The 24,917-nt window shown below is 34.6% G+C and overlaps 3 protein-coding genes across 3 annotated transcripts; 1 reads left to right on the top strand and 2 right to left on the bottom strand.

The window, feature by feature from the left end:
• Window positions 1-3,346: 3,346 nt before the first annotated feature.
• Window positions 3,347-5,889, top strand: LOC145598681 (GDSL esterase/lipase At5g14450-like). The gene is made up of 5 exons (XM_081655062.1): window positions 3,347-3,674; window positions 4,146-4,355; window positions 4,451-4,623; window positions 4,718-4,991; window positions 5,370-5,889. The coding sequence occupies exons 1-5, from the start codon at window positions 3,434-3,436 to the stop codon at window positions 5,618-5,620; spliced, it is 1,149 nt and encodes a 382-aa protein (XP_081511188.1). The 5' UTR covers window positions 3,347-3,433; the 3' UTR covers window positions 5,621-5,889.
• A 2,967-nt stretch (window positions 5,890-8,856) lies between these two features.
• LOC145598151 (small ribosomal subunit protein uS9-like) lies at window positions 8,857-9,540 on the bottom strand. Its single transcript, XM_081654461.1, has one exon. It carries the CDS (start codon window positions 9,445-9,447, stop codon window positions 9,001-9,003), a length of 447 nt encoding a protein of 148 aa, XP_081510587.1. The 5' UTR covers window positions 9,448-9,540; the 3' UTR covers window positions 8,857-9,000.
• Window positions 9,541-17,007: 7,467 nt separating this feature from the next.
• On the bottom strand, window positions 17,008-24,474 carry LOC145598650 (uncharacterized). The gene is made up of 4 exons (XM_081655034.1): window positions 24,326-24,474; window positions 23,884-24,060; window positions 21,154-22,833; window positions 17,008-17,387 (listed from the first exon to the last, which is right to left on the bottom strand). Exons 1-4 carry the CDS (start codon window positions 24,338-24,340, stop codon window positions 17,352-17,354), a joined length of 1,908 nt encoding a protein of 635 aa, XP_081511160.1. The 5' UTR covers window positions 24,341-24,474; the 3' UTR covers window positions 17,008-17,351.
• Window positions 24,475-24,917: the final 443 nt, after the last annotated feature.

The following is a 24,917-nucleotide window of genomic DNA, read 5'->3' as shown; positions in this document are numbered from 1 at the left end:
TATTGTCGAAAAACAAAAGCATTACAACCTTCAATAAATGTATAATATTACAGTAGTACACCAACTAGGTGTCAAATTACTCAAATATGTCAATAACATAAAAATGAACTAATGACTAGAACACAATTACAGTAGCAAATTAGCAATGAACTTGCAATGAGCCAAAGAGGTGAGATTTGTCATCAAGTCCCTTTTTTTCTTCAAATATCCATGAAATCGTCATCATCCTACAAGAGTACAAAAAATGTAAGTTTTTAGATCTAAAGTTGAAAACATCAGAAACGTTAATACAAAAGAAAAAATAAAACAAATTTCAGAGCTACTACTTATTTGAAAAATTTGAATGCAACTATGTACAAATTAAATACATATTAAAAAACTAACAATCTTTAATAAAAAAAAATGGTTAAATTGAAACACACAAACATAGAATCGATTCTTGGATTGGAAAAAAAAAAAAAAAGAATCGATTCTTGGATTATAGATTTATAGATGGTGTGTCAAAAGAACAAATTAAAATAGGGAAATTAGAAGAATAAAAAAAAAATATAAAATTATACCTTAATCGCTGGACGTCGTAGGTGACTAAGGTGAGATGGAATCGCCGGTGGAGGTGGAGTCGCCGCCGGTGAAGGTGGAGTCGTCAGTGAGGGTGGAGCCTAAAGAATGAAAGGTAAAGAGAGTAGACTGTAGAGAGAGATTGAAAACTAAAGAAGGTGGCTGCTTGAAATTTAGATTAGGGTTTATTTAATTTCAGGGCATTTTTTTATTATTATTATAAAAATTAAACGGGTGGATGATAAACGGGTGACGGATGACTAAAAGTTCCACCCGAATCCGACCCAATCCGTCATTCGTTTCATCCACCACCCGCCTTTCATCCGTATAAGTCGGGTTCTCATCCATTTAATTAGAGCGGGTGGAGCGGATTACTGGATATCCATATAAAATTTCCATCCTTACCCAGGAGCCCATTTGGGTGGATAAAACCATCCAATATGCCTTTAAACAGTCTTTTTACCCTATTACAACTTGCATTGATTTCATAAATCAAGCTACACCTCGGACATTTATGACCACATATAATAATCATATATGGTTCCAAATGTCATATATGACCTTGAGATGTATCCCCTATAATCTCAATACTTTTCGCCACCGGTCCCCGTAACCTTCAAAATTCCTCAAAAAGTGTGGATAATATCCTTCTATTTTGGCCAATTTTCTACTTATTTTGACCCGCAAATAAAAATTATCGAGATGCTTACCATGGTCCCTTATATCCTCCGGGAGCCGGTTTGGGTGGATAAAACCATCCAATATGCCTTCAAACAGTCAATTTATCCGATTATAACTTGCACTAATTTCATAAAATCAAGCTACACCTAGGACATTTATGACAATATATAATGGTCATATATGGTTCCAAACGTCATTATATGACCTTGAGATGTATCCCTTAGGATATCAACACTTTTCGCCACCGGGACCCGTAACCTTCAAAATCCCTCAAAAAACGTGGATAATAGCCTTCAATTTTGGTGAATATTCCACTCATTTTGACCTGGAATTAAAAATTGTCGAGATGCTTATCATGGACCCTAATAGACCCTGGGAGTCTATTTGGGTGGGTGCAACTATCCAATATGATTTTAAACAGTCAATTTACCCGTTTGCAACTTGCATCGATTTCGTGAACTCAAGCCTACCATGGACACTTATAACAAAATATAATGGTCATATATGATTCCAAACAGCATTATGTGACCTTGAGATTTATCTCTTAGGATCTCAACACTTTTCGCCACTTGGCCCCGTAACCTCCAAAATTCCTCAAAAGCGTGGATAATAGTCTTCAATTTTGGAATTTTTTGACCTTTTTTCGCCCCGAAATAAAAATTGCCGAGATGTTTACCATGGTCCCTTACATCCCCCTGGAGCCCATTTGGGTGGATAAAACCATCCAATATGCCTTTAAATAGTCAATTTATCCGATTACAATTTCATAAAATCAAGCTACACCTCGGACGTTTATGACAACATATAATGGTCATATATGATTCCAAACATCATTATATGACCCCGAGATGTATCCCCTAACGTCTCAAGACTTTCCGATACCGGGTCCCGAAACCTCCAAAATTCTCAAAAAAACATGGATAATAGCATTCAATTTTGACAAATTTTAACTTTTTTTGCCGAGATGATTACCATGGACCCTAATACTCCCCGTGAATTCATTTGGATGGGTGAAATCATTCAATTTGCCTTTAAGCATCCAATTTAAATTACATGTAGCACACAATTTAAAAATCCTAAATATGAAATATAAAGATTTAACCCAAGATTTAATCACTTTATAATTTTCAAACATAAAGACGTGTTAATTAATATTGGTGTCTAGTATGTGTCGATGTCGGTGTAAACTTGCCATAAATATTAATTACCCCGTACAAGCTGAATATCTATCAATATGGTGTGTTGTTTCTTGTTTTCCTTTTGCCTTGATTTAGTGACATAAGCCTATGAGCGGATCCTCTTTGGGCCTACTTTCATTGTCCATGTAATAAATTTAACATTAATGTATCATCTAAGGGCTGACCTAGTGAGGATGAGGAATAAATAAATTTAATCTATCAATTTCGAGTTATAATTAAAAACTACTCCCCAGTTTTTGAAAGAAAATTAGGTTTGCTTACGGTTCTCCTTTAATAGTCACGTTTTTAATTATATTTTAGGTAATTTTTTTTTTTTTTAACACATTTCTCGCATATGAGTTTTTTAACACATTTTCCGCATACATATAAATTTTTCTTGCAAGTATCTCCATTTATCAATATATTTGCATACTTCCATGCAACTATTCTCATTTAGTGTATTTACAAATTATGATCACAAAATTATTTACTCCGTATGAACTTCTATGCAAATATTCTTATTTTAAAAGTTAAGTTAATGTCTTAATACTTGATATTTGTATCATCTAATCATTATTTCTCACTATCTTATTTTCTTAATACTACCATATATTTTTTTTTTGGTGCAAACGGAGGGAGTACCTTAAAAATCCATCAAACTTAACCATATATATTTTTTTTGGATAGAACCCTTCTAATTTTAGTAAAAAATAAAAAATACAGCTATTTGACATACACATTTTAAAACATTTAATGGATGTCTAAGGTGGAGCCACCTTGGAATAGATAATTGGATAAACACACTGCCAAATTCTAGATTGATTTATTCGGTGCAAAATAAGGTACGAGTAACAAATTACGAGGTCCCCAAAATATCTTCAATTATTTAGACCCAAATCCAAAATTTCCTAGTATTTGGATCATTCCACTTTCACTTTTAGCTGGCATATTCAAGCTCAAAGTATAAGTAAACTACCAAAATCATCCCTCTTTCATTTCTATCATTAACAAAAAAAATGGGGTGTTTAGGAGGTGGTGTATTGGTGTTTTTAATGGTGGTGGGAGTGGTGGCGGGACAGTCGGTTAGAGATAAGCCGCCGTGTAAATTCCCAGCGATGTATAATTTCGGGGATTCGAACTCGGACACCGGTGGCATTTCAGCGGCTTTTAAACCTATTGAGTGGCCTTATGGCCAGACCTTCTTTAAGAAGCCAGTGGGTCGTGATTCCGACGGCCGTGTTCTCGTGGATTTTATTGGTAACAATTTTGTTTTGTACATCATTATTTAGTTGGCTTATGCTATTTTTGTGTTTTAAGTTTTAACTGTCATGGTCAATTACTACAATTTACTTGTTGAATAGTGACAATTTTAGTGTATAGTTTATGTCATTATGTGTATGTATAGTTGGGCAAATAACAGCAAATTCTTACACGGGTAAATGTTGTATCTAATAAAACTAGTAGTAGATAAAATAATAAGATGGATTGAGAATGCGATATTATCTTGAGTATTTTTACTACGTATATAGATTGCCAATGCGATAAATTTTTGAGTGTTATTTACTAAAATTTGACATAAGTCTATTCAATAGAGGTTAATAAACATGACCGGCTACTTAATTTCCTAAAATTTGGACAAAATTAAAATGTGAGAAAACTTCTGTTACTCATAAACTTCAGAATCACCAACATACTTCAATTTTGATTAATATGACTTTCTTTGTGCAGCGGAACAATTAGGACTTCCGTACTTGAGTGCATACTTGAATTCGATTGGAGCAAATTTTAGCCACGGTGCTAATTTCGCAACAGGAGGGTCTACTATCCGTAGGCAAAATGAGACAATATTTCAGTATGGTATTAGCCCTTTCTCACTTGATGTACAAATTTGGCATCATGATCAGTTCAAGTCTAGAACCAAGGATCTTTACGACCAAGGTAAAATCGTAAAATCTTCTTTATGCTTGGATTTTGGGATGGATAATGCTTAAATTACATTGTGCTTATTGCATGAATTCCTTGTTGAAATTCAGTTAAGAGTCCCTTTGAGAAAAGTGTGCTTCCTAGACAAGAGGACTTTTCGAAGGCTCTTTACACATTCGACATTGGCCAGAACGACCTCTCTGTTGCCTTCCGTACAATGAACAACGAACAAATTCTTGCAGCCATCCCTAACATCATTTCCCAGTTTTCTTCTGCAGTTCAAGTAAGTTTCTAAGAATATAACACCGCCATTAGCTTGATTGTCAAAATATATATTTTTGTTCTTACAAAGTATGCACCTTTGAATTGTTTGGCAGCATTTATATGAACAAGGAGGAAGGTCATTCTGGATACATAATACCGGTCCAATTGGTTGCTTGCCTGTAAACCGATTCTACATTATAGATCCTAAGCCCGGAATTGTTGATGAATTTGGCTGCATAAAAGGGCAGAATGATATGGCTATCGAGTTCAATAAGCAACTCAAGGATACTGTTACAAAACTCAGGGCACAACTTACTGAAGCCGCAATTACATATGTGGATCTTCACTCTGCAAAGTATGGACTAGTTAGCAAAACAAAGAGTCTAGGTAATCAACTCATGCTATCTTTACAACTTCTTCTCTATTTCACTAATACAGAAGTACAGATCAATCAACCTTTAAAATGTCTTTAATCTAAATCTTGCTTTGATGAGACTTAAAATGAGTAGCAACCTAAACTAACTGTGTTAAGCTAATATATATCACTATGCTCAATTTTGAACCAGGTATGTTTGTTTTCGGACAAATCTCAATCTATATACAGTTACTCGGATCCTTCATTTCACCTCAAATACATTAGATCCTGGACAGTTAGACACGGCTATCAACATTCAACACTCCATTTTGAAACAAAATATGGAAATTTAACATGTTATGTTTGTCAAATAAGTAATGTTCTGCTTTCTCTGTTTTATTTCAAATCAGGATGGGCAGACCCAATGAATGTATGCTGTGGGTACCATGAGATGTATGATCATGTATGGTGTGGGCAAAAGGGTGCAATATCGAATGGCACGACAGTGTATGGTGCAGTCTGCAAGAACCCAGCGTTACATGTGAGTTGGGATGGTGTGCACCACACTGAAGGTGCAAATCACTGGTTTGCTAATCTCATATTTAATGGCTCACTTAACGATCCCCCAATTCCCATCACCCATGCGTGTTATAGGAATTAAGGGTTTCAATCTCCCATTGAATCAAAATTGATTATGTTTTTCATGCCGGAGATCAATATGTACTTGTTAGATGAATAATTTATACCAGGAAAGGCGCAAGATTTAGAGGATCAGCCTTGCAACTGTCTTTTTGTATGAATCATTTGGGAGTTGGGACAGGTCTCAAGTATGTTATGCTGTTACAAAAAATTATTGTTAAGTTGGTAGGTCAAATAATGTGACATGAAGTTGAGATTATAACAACTTGCTTTTCTCTTTTGGTTTTTCTAGTTCTCTTTGTCAAAAAAATAAAATAAAAAATAAAAAAAATCTATATATATATATTAAAACCCAAGGCAAGAACTGTAATCATGCCACGTATCATCATTTTTGCCACATGTCGTCATGAATTGATAAATGATGTGAGGTCATGTGATTCATGTCATAATAAAACTAATCATCAATTTTCCCTCACAAAAAATTAATGCTCATAAATGCTAATTTTTTAATCCTCATTCTTTCGTTTGCTCATCTATACTTTGAAGAAATTTATAATGGTAGATAAAAATTCATTTAAGTGATAAAACAAACTAATATGAAGTATAAAAGTTAGGTCTGTTCTCATTGACTGAACTCAGCTGAACTGAACTGAATTGAACTGAAATGAATATTTTATAAGAGAAGGAAATTAGGAGCTGAACTGAAATGAACTGAATTGAGCTGAACTGAACTCAGCTGAACTAAATTGAACTGAACTGAATTGAATTGAATTTCAACGTAAGAGAATAGGCCCTTAGGTTACTGCATATTTCATAATGAATTTTATTAATGTTCAATAAATTTTATAAAAAATGTTTTTTTTTTTAATTTTTTTTTTAAATTATAAAACCATAAATAGATTTCCCTTTAATTTATTAAAGTTATTTTTAAAAACAATTTACTACAGTTTTTTATATAAAAAAAATGACCCGGGACATTGCCCGGGCATCAAACTAGTTGTTTTTCTCATCTTCCTTGTATTATCGAATTTATCTCCAAACAAGCTATGATTAAAAAGCTTCAATGCTAAATAATTACAAACATAAATGAAAGCCTAGAATTACACTTTTTTTTTTTTTTACTAGAATTACACCTTAATTCCACATTGCATTGCATTATTTATTTAAAGCAACAACCAAGATCCTTGAAGACAATCCATAATAAATTCCATATGCATATACTTTCACATGTGCACCTTTACTCCTTTAGGTATTATGACTTTACGAGTAACAATCTTGCACAAGCAACTTTAACTTGTCTGTCCCAAGACCAGTTAAAGAACATAATCAGTGAAATTGAGCACACACTGCGTATTTAACACCCAAACCACAACACAATTCATTGAAAAGCTATGATAAAATTCTTTTGCCCTTAGCCTAGATCGTGCTCTAGTTAATATACTACTCGTGTTTGTTTATTCTTTGATACAACTACTGTCTAATCCATGGCAAAATTTGATACAGATTGAAAACAGTGCATATGGTTTCCCTAAGCAATGTAATCTAACTATCTAAGAGCTTGGTCTAGTGTTACCATGTAATAATGAGATAAGCTTAGATAGACATAGACAGACAGTTAACTATGTTATGTGCAACTACTCTTACATTTTGTTTGGATAGAAAAAAATAGGAGACAAATTCTCTCGTTTGGGTAAAGGATTGGAGGAAGAAAGAGGAAAAGAGAGAGGAAGATATCCATTTCCCAAAATTTGGAGAGATTCAGAGGGAGGGAAAATGAAGCTCACTTCCCCCTCCCTTCATTAGTGAAATGGCGGACTATATGAGACTAGTAAATTAATATTGGTAACTTGGCAATCATGTGATCTGAATCGATTGGGAATGTCTAGGTATCTAGTATAGAATGAGGAGAAATTCGCGTTAGTTGGAAGTTGAACACCCTAGTCGTATTATTACTTCATATGATAAAAAACAAGCTAAGTTTGAGGAGAAATTCTCAATGCAAGCTGAGAGCTGCTTGCAGTCCAGAAAAATAAGATTGAATTGAAGTTTTGCTATGACCTTTACAAGATCAAAAAGGTCTGCTGTGTGCAAATAAAGTGTCATAACTACTTATTCGACTAGAGAAGAAAATTAAGACCTGAAGAAAAATAAAATAGCACAACATGCCAGTCAAGAAAATGAGTTCAAAACTCATTCATAGTATCAATAATCATTCGCTTCAAATTTCACAAATCAAAGCAAAGGGTATTCAATCTGTAAGAATTTCATATAAATTGAACACATCCCTTCTTCACTGTAAATACATTAAACGAGCTATTCAACTTCAAATTTGTTGCTGCTCTGAGAATACACTAAACATAATAAACTCACAAATCATAGTGTCACACATTGATGTAATAAGGCAAGAACTAGATTTTCAGGGTACAAAATACAGGTTCTTAGGATGAATAAAGCGTTTAACTAGAGAGTCAGCCTACAAAACATGAAGATCGAGTATGTTCTTAACTTAAGATAACATTAGCGATTAATAATCTATAGACTTACAAAACATGGAAATCTCTCAAGAGAACATAAGAAACAGCGATAATAGACACAAAAGGCAAGAGCAATTGAGGAGTATCATCCTACAGGCTACACAGCAAGTCAGCTACACCATTAAGAACAGAACAGGAAGAAGGCTACCAACACAAACAATGAGATCCCTAAGCATTGAATTCGGAACTAATATAACAGCTTTATACCTCATATTGAACCAGAGATGTCTACATTGTTTAAGCATTAATCGACGACTAATATGCCTCACTAGAAATTCATGTCTATGACCATTCTAGAAAAAGCAAGCAGCAGTAAACTACTGGATTCAGACATGCTAGAAAATGGAGCCCATGATTCATTAGCACCTTACTCTTTCATAATCCACACATTGGATTCATTCAAACATCCATTGAAAGCACGCATACACAAACCGGAAATGAGTTTAATTTTGCAAATTGCTATCGATTATCAAGCAATAACCTAACATACTAATCCCTAAAATCAATACTTCCATTAAGATTTTCAGTCAATTTAGAATTCGAATACCAGTATAATCAAACATTGCAAAGTAGAATCAAAATAACACAACAGTGAATCAATAAGCATATAACAATCAAAACATTGCGATATAAATGGTGAAAATACAAAATCCGACGATTAATTGAAACATTAAGTACTTTCTCTAATCCAAAATTTAGGGTTTAAACTAACGAAAAAGAGAGCTCATAATCATCAGAAAACCACTAATAATAAAAATTATCCATAACATTACCTAAAACCAGAGAAATATGATAGGTAGAAATTCCAAACCAAAAACAAAAAAAAGAAGAAGCTCTGGTATTCTCTCTCTTCCGCCATTGATGTTCTTCAACGGTAAGACTTCTGGAACCTAGCACGAGCACCACGACCACCAAACTTCTTTGGCTCACAACGACGAGGATCAGCAACAAGCAAAGTACGATCATACCTGACAAGAATATCCTTGATCTCCTTCTTAGTCTGTTCATCAACAAACTTCTGATTGTAAGCAACAAGAGCCTTAGCAATACTCTGACGAATAGCGTAGATCTGAGAAGTGTGACCTCCTCCTTTGACGCGGATCCTCATATCGACGCCATTGAAGCGTTGACGGCCGAGAAGAAGGATGGGTTCGAAGACCTTGTAACGGAGAATCTCGGGTTGAACGAGCTCGATTGGAGTACCGTTGATCTTGATTAGACCTCGGCCTTCTTTGCAGTAGGTTACTGCTACGGCTGTCTTCTTGCGGCCGAAGCATTGCACTGAGTGGACTGGTGTTGGGGCTGGAGTCGCCATTGTTGGAGCTTTCAAGCTTTTTTCACTCTCTCTCTCTCTCTCTCCTTGGAGGCGGGGGGTTTGGGGGTTGTGCGGCAGAGAGAAATGAAGGAGAGGGAGAAAGGAGTTAGGGTTATAGGGTTTTGTGGGGGGGGGGAAATTAGGGTTCTGAGTAAGAGGGATTTTTGGGCTTTGTAACTTTAATGTTTTTTTTGGGCCTGGGCTTTAGCCTGTCCATTTTCATTACATGTAACATTTTATCTCTCATTTAACAAGGTCCTACTAGGTTTATGGGTGATTCGTAGTATCTCTCATTTAACAGGGTTTTTTTTTTTTTTTTTTTTTTCCTGGTGCTAATTAGACCCGGTAATTAGACGGGTCGGATTTTATAACTGTATAAGTGGGAGATTTTTGAAAGGTTAACAATTTAAAATGGGACAAGGTTATATTACATGTATGTGGTACACTGTTGTATTCATTTGTTCTTACTTTTACCTCTCTTGAATCAAATTTGATTATGTCTTTTGTTCTAGAGATTAATGAGAACTTAGTTTTGTACAGCAATATGCCTAAGGATGGCAATTTCCGAGTTCGATCCGATTCGAAGGAAAAAATCCGATTCGAATTCGTTTAAAATTAGTCCGAATTCGAATTCGATAAAATAGATCCGAATCCGAATAGGAGGTAGATCGGACTTGGACCCTACGCAAAGTCCGATCCTAGTCCGAATCCGAGAGAGTAAGAATATGCTTTATAACTTGGGACAATTATTTGCTTGTTTTGTAGCAAAATTTTGTTATGTAACTTAGTTTATTATTTAAATATGTTATGTTTATACTTTAATTGGTATGACAATACAAGCAATTATAAGTACTAGTATATGACATTACAAAAAAAATAAAAATTAAAATAATATTCGGATCATTTCGAAGGTCCGTATAAATGGACCGGATTCGGATCCGAAAATTACGAGTCGGATCGGAGTCGGACTCGGATTTTACGGATTCGGACTTGGATTCGGATCCGAGTTCAGGGTCTGTTTAGTAAACGAATCGGATTCGGATTTAGCCACATCCGACCCGAATCCAATCCGTTGCCATTTCTAAATATGCCTCATTTGAAACTAACCTCGCGTTTCTTATGGTTCAGAAACTATTCTTTTCTAGATTATATGGCAAAATAATTTTTTCGACTAACAATAGTGGAACAATTCTCTTATATATGAATTAAGAAATGTGAGGCTGGTTACAACAATAGTGTTAACCCAACTAATTGAAAAAAGACAGTTAATAAAGTTTCATAATCATTATTGGTGCGTGTTTTCTTGTCGCAACATTAGGTCATGATCGCACTACCCTCCACCACTTCCAACACACTATCATTCAAGTTGATGGTTCTTGGAAAAAAGAAAATGGTAACTCTATCATTGTCGTTGATAGGGGCATTAGCAGAGTTAGGTGGGGACAAAGGAGGAGGCAATACAAGATATCAAATAAGAAGGTTTGAAATTTGCACATTGCACCGTCTGTAGAGTAGGTAGGGATGAGGTGCAACATGGTTATGAGATAGCTAATACTACCGGTATGTTCTTACCTATTGTTTAATGTTTCCTTCTGCTTTCGCATTTGTAAAAAAAAAAATAATAATAATTATAAAAAAAAAAGAAAAGAAAAGAAAAGAAATAACAATAGTTAACCAAATTCTGTCTCTGATGTTTTCACTCAATGTTGGACTAAACTAGTACAACAGTGTAATTCCTTTTCAAGTTGGGTTTACTACTTCACCACAACACCAGCAAATCCAATGAAAACAAGCAACTAAATCATTGATGCAAAAAAGATGGTGGTATCTTCGTGAGCAAAAGGACGTGGCCGTAAATAGCATGTTGGTGTTTGATTAAACCTGTAAAATCCTGGAATTTAAATGAATTGGATGGTGTAAACCAACCTGAATCAGCTGCAAATCATAGCTTTTACTAATCAAATCTGCTACTGTTGTTTTTCAGTGTAAATGTTTCATATTACACTCAAAAAGAAGCCATACATGAAGCGCAAAGTTTGCAATATACTGTTTCAGAGTCCTACCAAGTAAATTTGTGCATATGACTTGTCTAACATGTATTCTTTATCAAAAATGTAAGAAAAGTAAACATATTGCATAAAACAAAAGGGTGTTTATTCAGCACGTGATTGCAAACTACAAAATTTCAGGCCGCATTTTTCTGATCATTTTGCTCTTCCTCGTTCAATTTCTGCAGAAAATAAATCAGAGATCAACATGAATACATCTTCCAAAACAATGATCAACGATATACCAATCACAGCATATGTAGTATACATTTAACAACAGAGATTTTGCATGTCTAAGTCTTAAATCACAATGAGGATACCAACTGCAAACTTCACTTGAAAGTTGGAAGATATGAGATGACTCTTCACAATGGAAAAGCAAAACATAGACGTTAAGAAGGGAGATAAAAGGATGTTGATACCCGAAACCAATGATGTCACACAGTCACTACACCATAGGATTAAAAACTAGAGAATGTTTTATCTCATCTTACTTCCAAGACAAGATGGCTCAAAGGGCGAAGTATGCTTTTGAAAGAAAAGTAATTAATCAAAGCTTAAATGACGTAAGAAGAATAATACGAAGCAATAAAAAACAGGAAGGAGGAATCACACAACCAGGACAGCAATCAAGAAAAGGCAAGGACTTGTATTAACTGTGTCATCGTGAAGGTAAAAAGACCAAGGAAGATTTGGTTGTACTGGAAAAAGAAACTAATGTGAAATTGTGAATGTGCACAAGTTTCCAGAATAGATCACGAAGGTTTTACCAACAACATGTTACACCAAACAGGTACACTCTGAGCATTCTTCTATATTCTACCTATTATGTTTCATGAAGAAAGCTCAGCAATTCCACTTAAACTTTTGCATAATTTAAACAGTGACTGCCAAATTCACAATTACACTAGTCAGTTAAAAGTGGAAGGATGTCACTTGATCCAAAAATGAACTGTGAACCAAATACCAGCAGAAAAAAATTTCTTGCAGCCAAATGCCTCATTACTGGTATTAAAATGATTGAGATGTGGGCAGATATATGTACTTAAAGAAGGAAAATCTCTTTCTAACACTCCTGCTATTCACAACTAAGTAGAATATTTGGTCTGGTAGTCTAGGAAAAAATCTCCAATAAAAAATTCCTTAGCCAAAGCTCTAAAACTCAGATATGGCTCAACTTCTATTTTGTGAAGTGCAACTTATTGCGGAGATGACTACTTGCAATGCCATCAATGAGTAGTGAGTACAAACAAAATGCAATCCAAACAGCTGATTTTTCCATTTGAAATATACAGCCAAATCAATCTCCTAGGCTGAGCCCAAATTCATCATAATCTTCAACTACTCTCATATTCGGTTAATTTTCAAATCTGCAAGCCTCTACTCCAGATTCCTAGAAAGTTTTTTTAAAAAAGGACCTATTTATAGTAAAACCACAGAGCACAGTAAATGTTCTAGGTCTGGCAATGAAAGCCAAAATAATCAGGAGAACACAACCATGTACAATACATAATTATGAAAACCGAATTCATCCACATTCCGCAGTAACAAGAACCTTGGAAATTAATGGAGCAAATTCGTGGGTTGGGGGCCTTGGGGGTTGCGTCAAAGTCCTTAAAACTTCCTAAGAGATGCAAATGACACAGTCCCAACTCCCAACAGTTAATTCATTTCAAAGTAAGCTTGCAACCATTGTATGAAACATATTTGATGATCTGCCCTCACATAAACAAGCCCTCATTCCAATTAGGCTATAACCAATTCAATAAAAGGAATCAAGCCCTAAAATAACATTTTTACGAAATACAGTATCATTTTACAAAGTACAGAGGCATAACTTACAATTGCACAAACCACAACGTCTTGCACAACTCTAATAAGCAACTAAGCAAATTTCTTATGCAAATTGGGCAATAAAAACCAACTCATACTCCGTACGATTATGATTATTTTGCTAATATACAATTCATGAATTAATCAACTACCAAAATCTAAAATTTGAAAAGAAAAAAAATCAAATATCCAGAAACAAGAAAGATATTTCGATAGATGGCAACATTACATTGAATCAAAACTCAAATTGCTGAAAGTAGTCCATCAAAATTAAAAGGGTACCCAGAAAAATTCAAGATTATATCAAATAAACAAGAAATTTGCAGAAAAGGGTTTGAAAGTGAATCTACAAAAAAAGGGGAAATTGATAGGGTTTAAAAAAAGGAGAGAGAAAATACCGATTGGGCGTTATGCCAAGAAAGACCTCTGTAAACATTAAAGGAGAAAGTGGTGGTGAGATAGATGGTTGCCAATCCCAGTGTTGCCGTAAACCCCTTGAATGCCCAGTCTCCCACCTTGCTTGCTGCCCCCATTTCTCTCTAAAATCTCTTCTTTATTTTCACAAGAATTTTTCTTGATTTTGTTTTGTTTTCGTTTTGGTCAAGTAAACATGGGCCGTATGCCCGTGTCGCCATGAGTCTACGACACATACTCGCGTGTATAATAGAAATTATTTTTTCGAATATGAGTATTTCACTACTAACTTTAAAATTGGCAATGATTCTATATTACACGATTGCATATTACGATATTACCCCAATTATTATAAAAGTAAATTCCATTCTACATATATACTAAATAAATCTACCTCTTGCTTCAAAAAAAAAAAAAATAAATAAAAAATAAATCTACCCCATATTAATAATGCAAACAACACTCTTTTGATGAATTTATAATCGTTCAATAGATTATTAGGTAATACTTCGTATTAGATACACTCATTTGACTTCTAGACTATATATTCACACATTTGACTTTCACATCTTTGTTGATTTATCTTTTAAAAAAAATCCTATAGGATTTATTAGCTACTACATTTTTATTTTCTTGAATAGTACTATTAGTAACTACATCACAATATGATTTCTTATTATCAAATACTAACATTTAATTAATTTACCAATTAGTGAAAATAAGAAAAGGCTCAATTAATCCCTAAATCAAACAAGATACTCTTTGCCTTCCTAAACCTAGACCATTGTAGCCGTAAGTTGACCTACTAAAGTAACCCTATCCATCTATCTTTTATTATAAATACCCATGTAATAATAAAATTATAACAAAATGTTCATGTAATAAAATCCCTTAAATTTCTTCCTAAAAGCTAGTAATCTTCTTCATTTCATTTCATTTCATTTCTTTTCTTTTCTTTCCTCCTTAATTAAGTCATTTCACATAAAAACAAGAACTCAACAATGGCGGGTATCCCTCATTATTTCTTTAAAGCCGACTTCGATAAGTACTACAGTGACGCTAATGATCACGTTTACGTCGCACCTTACAACCTCACCATGGCCGAGTGTTTAGGTAGTCTTTACTACGATGTTTGCAGTGTCGCTGAGCATAGTTATCGTGAACTCGCCGCCTACAAGGGCTATACACCAGGGTTTATAGATAATCGAAGTGGATGGCCAAGAATCTCATCATGGAATTCAAGAGATGCTCGTCATTATTAATCGTACGTGATTATTCAAGCTGTTCATCTAATAAGCTAGCTAAGAAATTACAATGTGAACAATTATTATTTTAGGTATGGAAATCAAACAATTACATCATCTATGTTTTTCTTGGTTAGTTTTATTAGTTTAAGATTGATCGAAGCTTTATTGATCAAAGCAAATAAACTTTGTTTGTGTGATTTCTTTGGACAATTATTTAGCGTGATGTAATAAGGTCAAGTTTATCTTCGTAGTCAAGAAAATGTGGGTACTAAATATTTTTGCATTTTATTGTAGACTCGCTTGAATGGATTAATCCAATTCATATTTGGTATTTCGATATATATGATGTTCGTTTAGTTTATAATTTGTGCAATTTTTTATATCATATAGTCCCGTGTGTACGTAAAAAGGAATGTGTGTGCGCGCGCGCGCTCAATGCAATAAGTTTGAGTTCAATTCAATATGAGATTTGAATTTCGAAGTTAAGAAAAACAAGGGGAAAACAACTTGTATGAAATCTTGATCTCCAATCTTTGCTAATCGCTATTACATGCATTGATGTAATAGTCGTGAAAATGAATTATAATTAATCCAGATTAGACACTATTAGTTAATCCCCGGCCTATATTAAGATATCAGGCATATGCTTTAAACCAATTGGATCACCCATGCACCATGGTAGACTGGTAGTATTAATTTTTATTGGATTTAATTAGAAAAATACTTTTAAACAAGATTCATATTCGCGATAATAAAAAAATAATACTTGTAATAACTTACTTTTATTGAAATAAGAAAGAAAAAAAAAAGTAGATGAAATTATTAATCCATTTATATGTACATATAATTTTGCAGAAGAATTTTTACAATCCAACTAATAAAGGTCCTTCAATTAATATGAAGTGTTTTTTTTTTAATTAATAATTTAAAAAAAAAAAAAAGTTCATGAGGACATCATGTATATATATGGTAACAAAATCCTTATTTTTGATACTAAAAATCTAGAGTGATAACTGTTTATTATCTAATATGTTCTTCAATAAGAATAAAATATACTTCGTATATATGTATTAAAAGAGTAATAACTACCAAAACATGATCCAATTATTATTTAACATCGACATATAAACACTAATATAACCAATGCAACTACTTGAAATGTCGTCCTTATTGAAAGAAATGAACTTATGAACCCTCTTTATGTTTTGGAGGGTGATATGTATATATATATATATATATATATATATACACGAAGTATATAGTTTGTGTTTATCCTTGAAAGTATCGACGAGTGCAGCAAAATAAATAATACGATTTTTTATCAAGAGTGAAACACATACTAAGTAATTGTTATAAATGCTTGGGTAATATATAGTTTGTGTTCCTCTTCATTCTCAAGCATCAGCGAATACGACGACTTTAATGCTGAAGAAGAATATTGGAGGACGAATTAAAGCACATAGTACGTACGACATAGGAACTTTCAAGTAAAAGAAGAAAATTATACTGTTTGACGATTCTCTACAAGGGTCTTGAAGGTCGACCACATTTATTTTTACCGGTAAGATATGGGGAGGGCCCCCTCCGCCCTATCACGGGAATGGAGGGGATGAGGATTCGAACACCACCACTTGGGGAGGGGGAGGGTGGTGGAGATCCCTCCATCTCCTAGTTCCTCTAAAGGTCAACCGCATATAGATGAAGTACTACTTATGGTAATTTAGTTGCTTGCTTAGTTTACCATTTAAAGGAAGTGAGAGAATGGGGTTATATGTAAGCGATTTGGAGGGAAATGGTGTACAATTAGGATAATTTGAAGTCAAGCATACCTAGGTCAACACCGGAAAATAAAGAGTCAACGTCGAAAAATAGACTTTATTAGGTCGTTAACTTGTGCTGCATATTATATCCACGTTGAAATAGCTTTAGATAACCTGACAATGCAAGGTAATTAAGATAGATCATAGAAGATTTACTCTAACACTGTACCTCATATTGTCTCCATATCTTATACAGAGTAGTAGTAAAATCAATGACTATATATATGAAGTAATCACTTCTTAATTGTAAAGAACATTCAACGTAATCAAGTGACAAAGATTCATCTTTGTATTAACCAAAGATATTTGGAAAATTGCTATAATAAATAAGAACATTACTTTATTGAATGTGATGCGAAAACTCAATTAATCTGAGCTAATTTACAGCTCCCTTCATCCCTCTCTATAGAAGCAGCAGCCGCTGTGGTTGTTAAATCAGGTGCTAATTTCACATCAACAATGACGTTGAAAGGTTGTTCCATCTAAATTCACGTAACCTTAGGCTTTGGTTTTGGTTTCTCAGCAAGCAACGAACTTGTTAACTACTTCCACCACTTCTTCTCAGACAGCGATATGAGCTGCAAATACAACAGAGAGCACTGTTATTATATTGACAGGATAAAAGTGGCAACTGTGGTTTTTTAACCACAAACATGCATAAAATTCACTGAAAAGTAATTACATAGTATTACAAACAAGTGCTGCATGAAGGGTTAATATTACTTCTTGTAACGAGATACAAGCATAATATACAAAAAATAAAATAAAATAAAATAAAATAAAATAAAATAAAATAAAAATACTTTTAAGCAATGTATTTTGAGGAACTACTATCAAACAAGTTTTTGCATCGAATTACTGTGGTATGAAACTATGAAAGCATATTACTAGCAACCTTTTGTGTAACTTTCCTATTACGGCTACTACTAGCAAAAGACATTATCTCACAAGATTTGCGTCGAGCACTACCTACAAGTAATATAAGGTAATATTCCATCATTTTGGAAAATGATTTCTCTGTTCGCCTATATGGAAAGGGTTACAGCCTACAAAACATTCCAACAACGAACTAGATAAGTTTCGAACATGTCAGTAGATATCTACACAATATATAGTTCACAGGGGAAGTTTGGTCGGAGATCCCTCCAATATTCATTGTCCTGAATAAAATAATAGGCTCAGGTCATCATCATCAAACACTGTAAAACCAAACAGACAGTTACATTCAATTGACCAAGGAGAGCAAGCCACAACTTCCAAATTAAACATCGAAGCAATCAATAGAAAACAAATTCAAATTCAGAATTTTACATAGAACTCTTCCAACTTAAATTCTTTAGGTAGATGCCTTTGCCAATAGACAGGATCACAGGATATAGACATAGAAGCGAAATTGCAGTAATCTGAACAGCAGCTACATTAGCAAATTCAGCAGCTAAACAGCCAAATTACTTTGTTTTTCCATTAGAACAACAGAAGTCCAGCCTCGATGTTAAAGCCATTAACTATTGCCTATGAGCACTATTTTTAAGATTAAACCAATCAATAAATACATCACAATATCATAGTTCCCATTTTTGCATTAAGGGCAAACCTTCATAATGAATCTCGAGAAAAAGACGAATGTCACTGTCATGACTTAATTAGATATAAACAAAACCCCAATGAAACATGCATGAGCAGTTCAGCACCATATGTATGCTAATAATGAGGATGATCCTTAGCTATTCTTACTAGAACAGAAAATTCTGAGGAATTAAGAAGATTTAATATCAGATTAGGGGAAACTAGTACGACATGATTATATTAATGATAATCAAGGTGGAAGTCACCAGTTAAACATAGCCAACATACAAGAGGTTGGTGCTCTCCCAAGTAACTATTTTTCTCTAAACTTTTCTCAACGCCCCGCAATATGCAGCCTATCCCCTTTTATCCCCTCACAATTGCCTGACTTGATCTCTACTCCAACACTCTAACTAGATTCTCAATCAATTACTAGATTACCCCTCTTGTAACCAACTCTGGAGGATGTTCTCTCTACTACCATTTTCCTCTTCTAGGCTAGCCAAAAAGCGTTAATAATTACTGCTAGAACATTATTAGAGCTACCAAGAGTACCGACACAAGAAAATAGAACAATTACTTGTAGACTTTTGTTGTAGACTATTATTTAGTAGTATAATTATTTTTACTCTCTTAATATTATCAATATGGTATTATGGTTACTGCTCTTTGCCTCTTTCTTCAGGTTGAATTTCATGTAGGTACCGTGATATCTTAATGCTACATTTCCAAAATTCATGATTCTTTGGTGAAATAATTTAAATCACAAAGTAATAATGTATGACATGGTCCAAAATGAAAACTGCCACGTGTTTGACACAAATATGAGCTAAATGAAAAGCAGTGCGAAACAAACTTCTAGTTGCATCCATAATGAGATGATCCATCCGACATATACGTTTGCACATCTAGATGGTTTGCACATATAGATGAGAAATTTCAAGAATCCAAATAAAATAAGATAGTATTGATCATCCACGGAAGCTCAAACCCATAACACCCACCAGTCACCTAGTGATCATATATTAGAATAAATTCCAAGGATTCAGCAATCACACTTAGCATTTAGCAAGACATCCTAAGAATTCATACGCAGTTATGCAAGTAGACAATAGTGTTTGGATATTTTCAGCTAATGTAACCATCCAATGAATTTGGATCTAAACACTCAAGTCCTCGCTCTCTCAAGTGCAGACTACCTTTGTTTGCAACACAAATCACTAATGGAGTAATGACCAATAAGACATGCATCTTCAAGCTTAATAATTAGTTTTATTCAGCAAGCAGATTTAATTCTTTTGTCCACAAGAAGAAAATTATACAACCAAATGCATCACGGTAAACAGTACATCCAAACAGCACACTCACTGAATATGTTCTCGGTAGAACGATGTACGGGGATGAGGAGAGGGAGAGAGGGTAAAGGGGTATGTTTTCCATAGAATGAATAACAAATGGTTTGGGCAAAGGTCGTGTGGATCTAACCCAAAGTATTACCAATAAGACAATCTGCTCAATTGATCCTGAAAGAATGTATTGGTTCTTATTTCTCCTAAATCACTCCTATTAATCTTGATAGCTCATAAAAAAGTACTAAAAGGTTTATGTATTACTCTGAATTCAACAAAGGAAGTTTAATCTCGCTAACTTATAGCTCAATTGAGTATAGAATCACAAGTGTCCCCTCCTCTCTGCCTTTTCCAATCTTTCCAAACCTCCAAACAATGAAAAATTAACCCTAATATCTTCACCCTCCCCCTCCCACATAATCTTTCCATTCCAAATCTTGCATCACATATTCCTGTACTTTTTTGTACCTCCCTATCCGTCCCTCTCATATCCTCGACACCCATTTTAAATTTCTATCCAACCAAGCAATAGAGATAAGCCATAGTGCAAAAAATTCTCTTATCAGAAAACACACCAAACACAGACAAAGAGCTTAATATTGTCAAGCTACCCCAACTGGAGCATATAATAAGCTCGAAGATTGGTCATTAAGATACATATACAGTCGGATTGGAGCAGCTCTTCCATCTTCCATTGTTCTGCAGCATACTCATGAAAACTCTAGATATAAACACAACTTTGTCTCTCTTAATCCCATGGAGAACAAGTAAAGTTCTGCATGTATGCATCTATTAAACGCATCCAAAGACTTAACGCTTCTTAAATCTGAATATGCCAAATTTATTATGCACGAAGAGATAAAGGTTAAAATGCAATAAAGACTGAGCAATAACCTCATGTAGTTGAAGATTAATCTCTTTGAAACCTAATAACAAGATCAATTATCTCTCTACAAATTGCGCAGGATGACTAACAAATTAAGATACATGAAATGAATAAGCAGCAGCCCTGCATATAGTATTTATGTTTCCTCTATGTATGTGCATCTATTCTATAAACAAACAGAGGCCTAAGAGATCATATCATCTACTCAACGTATACCTTAGGCAAAAAAATGGACATCATTAGAGGAAACCAACTTTCTTAACATTCAACATCACTCAAACGTCAACAAATAATTTATGGTAACTCGGGTTCATTGTTGTAGCTTAACATGCCTCTTAATGATTTATTTATAATTATATCATTTTAAAAGGTAGCTACAATGATGCAGGCACTGTCACATATCAGCACTAAACCAACCAGCCCACAAGATCAACTAGACTTTAAAGGGGTTCAGTGAAAACAAAATTAAAAGCAATTATAAAATTTTAAGCTTGCCAAATAATGGAAAATAGAACTTCATATATTTGAGAAACGAATACCAACCTGGCGTGCCACTTGTGCCATCCTTCGACTATCTCGTGATGATTCAGATGCAGCACTAGATTTTGGGGGCTCAAGATCTCCATCCTGATTCTTTACCATAGCTCTTTTCAAAGGACTCTCCTGGTGCAAACTGCTATCATCACCACTTACGGACTCCTTCTTCCGTTTTCTCTGGAAAGTATACTTAAGAACCCTATCTTTTGGTGGTGGACTAGAGATAACATTACCAGCTTCCAGCAGTGTAGAATTGAGGTTTACTGAAGAAGAATTATTCATCTCAAGATCTTGTTTTGAACTCGAAACGTTTAAGCAATCCCCAGAACCACTTTGCTGCTTAATCAAATTCAAACTAGTAGCTATATCTGTATCTTCATCCACCACAGCTACACGAACCTCAGTATCATCACCTTGGGTAATTGCTACATGTTCTGATATCTCGGTAACACTAGACTGTAATACTGAAGATGAGTTTGGAAGTGTATCCTTATCTATATCATCAGATCTATCACTCGTTTCATGCATGTCATGAGAATTAGTTAAGCATGAGTTCAAAAGATTAGAAAGCGTTTCGTTGGCTACAAGAGGTATAACGCTAAATGCAGAAAGATCTCTTTTCCTGCTGCATCTAACAGCTCTTTTTCTGCCATGACAACGTGGTTTTAATGCTTGTAGCATGCTACTACTTTTAAGATCTTGTTTTGAACTCGCAACATTTAAGCAATCACCAGAACCACTTTGCCGCTTAATCAAATTCAAACTACTAGCTACATCTGTATCTTCATTTGCCACAGCTGCATGAACCTCAGTTTCATCACCTCGGCCAGTTGCTACCTGTTCTGATAATACTCCCATCTCGGAATCACTTGTTTGTAATATTGACGGTGAGTGTGGGAGTGTTTCCTTATGTTCATCACTAGTATCATGCATGTCATGAAAACTGGTTAAGCAAGGTTGAGAGTTTGGAAGATTGGAAAGGGTTTCATTGGCCAAATGAGGAATAGTGTTAAGTGTGGAAGCATATCTTCTTCTATGTCTAACAGCTCTTTTTCTTCCACGACAGTTTGATTTTAATTCTTGTACAAAGCTACTACCTCTGTCCACATGTTTTACTTCTTGATTGTCGAAAGGTTTATTCCCTGAAGAAAATGTAGTATCAGCAACTACAGGAGCCACGTACATCCCTTCTCTTTCGTTATCTTCTCTTATAGCTTTCTCATTTTTCAAATCATCCAACTCTCCAGACAGAGAAAAATGGCCATTTATAAGACTCCCCTCATACGCACGTATTCTTTGCGTGCAACCGTTTCTATATAGCTCAGGTTTTTTGCTTCTCATAATTATTGAAGGAACAACTGGATTACCAGAATAACCAAACTCCGCTAAAGAATTTTTTGAGACATAATGCCCATTTGCTGATATGTCCAACGAATTAGTTTGTGCAACTGAGACAGCTTCAGATAGCCCGTTGTCAGGCTGTTCAGTTGCTTCTTCACTGTCAGCCCTTACAGTCGTATTAGGTGAATTCTTTGTTTGGTTATTTGCCACTTCCTCCAACTTCATATGTGCCTCATTCAGCTCTACTCTAAGGTTACTCACTATATCCTCAGCTTCTTGGAGCTGAGCTTCTAGCTCTTCTATTCTTCTTTGTTGGTTTAAGGATTGCATCTCCGCTTCATTTATCTGACAATAAAGCAAAGGCGTCAATCAAGTTTCCAATCCACATTCTTAACCCCTTAATAATATTAGAGATATAGTAACTTCATTTCAAGATGTACAAATCATTATACATGTTGAAATCACTTGATCAATGTACATAACACGTAAAATGGTTTGAGAGCTAGCAGAAGAAGTCAAGATAAAATTTGAAAAATCTTCGCATTGATCAATTGCTCGGTAACAGTCAAGCACTTGCAATGCGGTAAGAGAGCTTTTAACTATATGGATCAGCTGAAATCTTAAAGTTAGATTCATATATACATCATAGTCGGATGAAATCCATTATTAAACATTGACATAATTAACCAAACCCAAAAGATGTAGACTTCGTACTACAATATTATAGCATACTCATTGTGATAAACATGACTTATCAGAAACTACGATCTTTCAACTTTTAACTAAAAAACGAATAAATGCAATGATTAGAAACACAAATCTTGCACTGATAAAACAGTTGAACTTGTTACCAAACATGATTAAAGGCAAATAAAATTCTCATCCAAAACTTTTCTCAAAACAAACACAAAAAAAAAATCACCTCCCATTACATTAAACAGAAGCACATTCCCACAAAACTGAACCACACTTCACAAGTACTATGAAACACAAAACAACACCGAGGATCACACATACACAATTACACACGGTGTAAGGCGATCTTCAATAATATCCTAGAAACCAAAGCAGAAACTAACACCAACAGACCAGCTACCAGCAGAACAATCAACAATACATCAGATTTTCACAATCATCCCAAAATTGCCAACAAAACATCATAAACAGAACATCAATCCGAAACCCTGCCTCGCCTCCCCAATCCTAACACAATCCATTATCCCTTATTTCCCAATTGACACACAACTTAATTTCCATCAATACAAACTCAAGACCCTAAATTTAACACCATCATCAAACCAAAAATGAAAACACCCACAACCTAAGATTTGACACCCAACAAATAAAACATAAATATATCCGATGAAAAAATCGAACATTCAAAAACCACATTACTTTAGCATCCATAGTTTGTTTTTGACGGAGTAAAAGACGAAGAGCTTCCTCTTTAGTACAACTAAGATCGTGTTGAAATTGTTGTGATTTTCTCTCCGACGCCATTATCCTCGCCGCCGCCTCCTTCGCCGTATTCAGTATAATCTCCGCATATGCCTTCTTCAACGCCGTCATTTTCTACAAAATCAATCAAAAAAAAAAATCAAAAAAACCCACAAAAATTTCAAATTTATTTTGAAAATTAATCAATACCCATTTCTTAAATCCATTGAATTAATCTAAAAAATCATCAAATCCTCCCAAATTAAAAAAAAAAAAAAAAAAAAAAAAGGTAGTTGGATGAACTGAATACACTGTTTATAAAAGTGGTTGATGAATTTTAAAATTAAAAAAAAAGGGAATTTTATTTGGAGAAATTGAGGAAACATAAGAGTGAGATTACCTGAGTTTCATCCATGGAAGTGTAGTTTGATTAATCGTAGGATAAATGCATAGGTTTTCCCGTAATTTCTGGGTTCTGTTTGTTGAAGTTGTTGTTAATGTTTGTTGTTCTTCGGTTGAGTTTTTAGTTTAGTTTATTTTTTTTGTTGTGTGTTGCTGTTTGCTGCCTCTGTCTGTTATGAACTGAAAGTTGCTTTAGTGTTTCTCTACTTCCAACTGTTTTTACTGTTTTACCCTTGGACTGTTGGGTTGTTTACGAGGGTGACACGTAGGATGGAATTGCAAGCGCGCCAAAGGGGAACGGGATTGGGTCCCACTTTTGATGACGTGGATTGTGAGAGGAAAGAATGTGTGAGTGTCACGTGTTTTTGGCACGTGACTTGTTGAATTTTAATGGACCTTTGAATTAAGTCTTTACTTTCCTTGGTTTTGAGGGGTTGAAGTTACTGTTTTACCCTTTAGAATATGTTTGTTTTAGGAAGTGGAAAGGGCACCGAATGGTGAAATTTGGCGGATGGACGGTGGAGATGACTTACCGGTTATCGGGTGGTGGGCCCACATTAGAGAAATGGAGTTTCAATTCTATAACGGTT

Source organism: Chenopodium album, chromosome 20, assembly GCF_948465745.1.
Source record: "Chenopodium album chromosome 20, dcCheAlbu1.1, whole genome shotgun sequence".
Classification (NCBI taxonomy): domain Eukaryota; kingdom Viridiplantae; phylum Streptophyta; class Magnoliopsida; order Caryophyllales; family Amaranthaceae; genus Chenopodium; species Chenopodium album.
Note: the sequence above shows the minus strand (reverse complement) of the source record. Positions and strands in the feature narration are given on the sequence as shown.

What these genes read in the sequence shown, in the direction of transcription:
- LOC145598681 (XM_081655062.1), top strand. Translation starts at nt 3,434, where the DNA reads ATGGGGTGTTTAGGAGGTGGTGTATTGGTGTTTTTAATGGTGGTGGGA. An exon ending in CAAGGATCTTTACGACCAAG is followed by an intron (nt 4,356 to 4,450) that starts GTAAAATCGTAA and finishes GTTGAAATTCAG; the next exon opens with TTAAGAGTCCCTTTGAGAAA. An exon ending in TAGCAAAACAAAGAGTCTAG is followed by an intron (nt 4,992 to 5,369) that starts GTAATCAACTCA and finishes ATTTCAAATCAG; the next exon opens with GATGGGCAGACCCAATGAAT.
- LOC145598151 (XM_081654461.1), bottom strand. Translation starts at nt 9,447, where the DNA reads ATGGCGACTCCAGCCCCAACACCAGTCCACTCAGTGCAATGCTTCGGC.
- LOC145598650 (XM_081655034.1), bottom strand. An exon ending in AACAAACTATGGATGCTAAA is followed by an intron (nt 22,834 to 23,883) that starts GTAATGTGGTTT and finishes CTTTATTGTCAG; the next exon opens with ATAAATGAAGCGGAGATGCA. An exon ending in TGGCACAAGTGGCACGCCAG is followed by an intron (nt 17,388 to 21,153) that starts GTTGGTATTCGT and finishes TTGTATTTGCAG; the next exon opens with CTCATATCGCTGTCTGAGAA.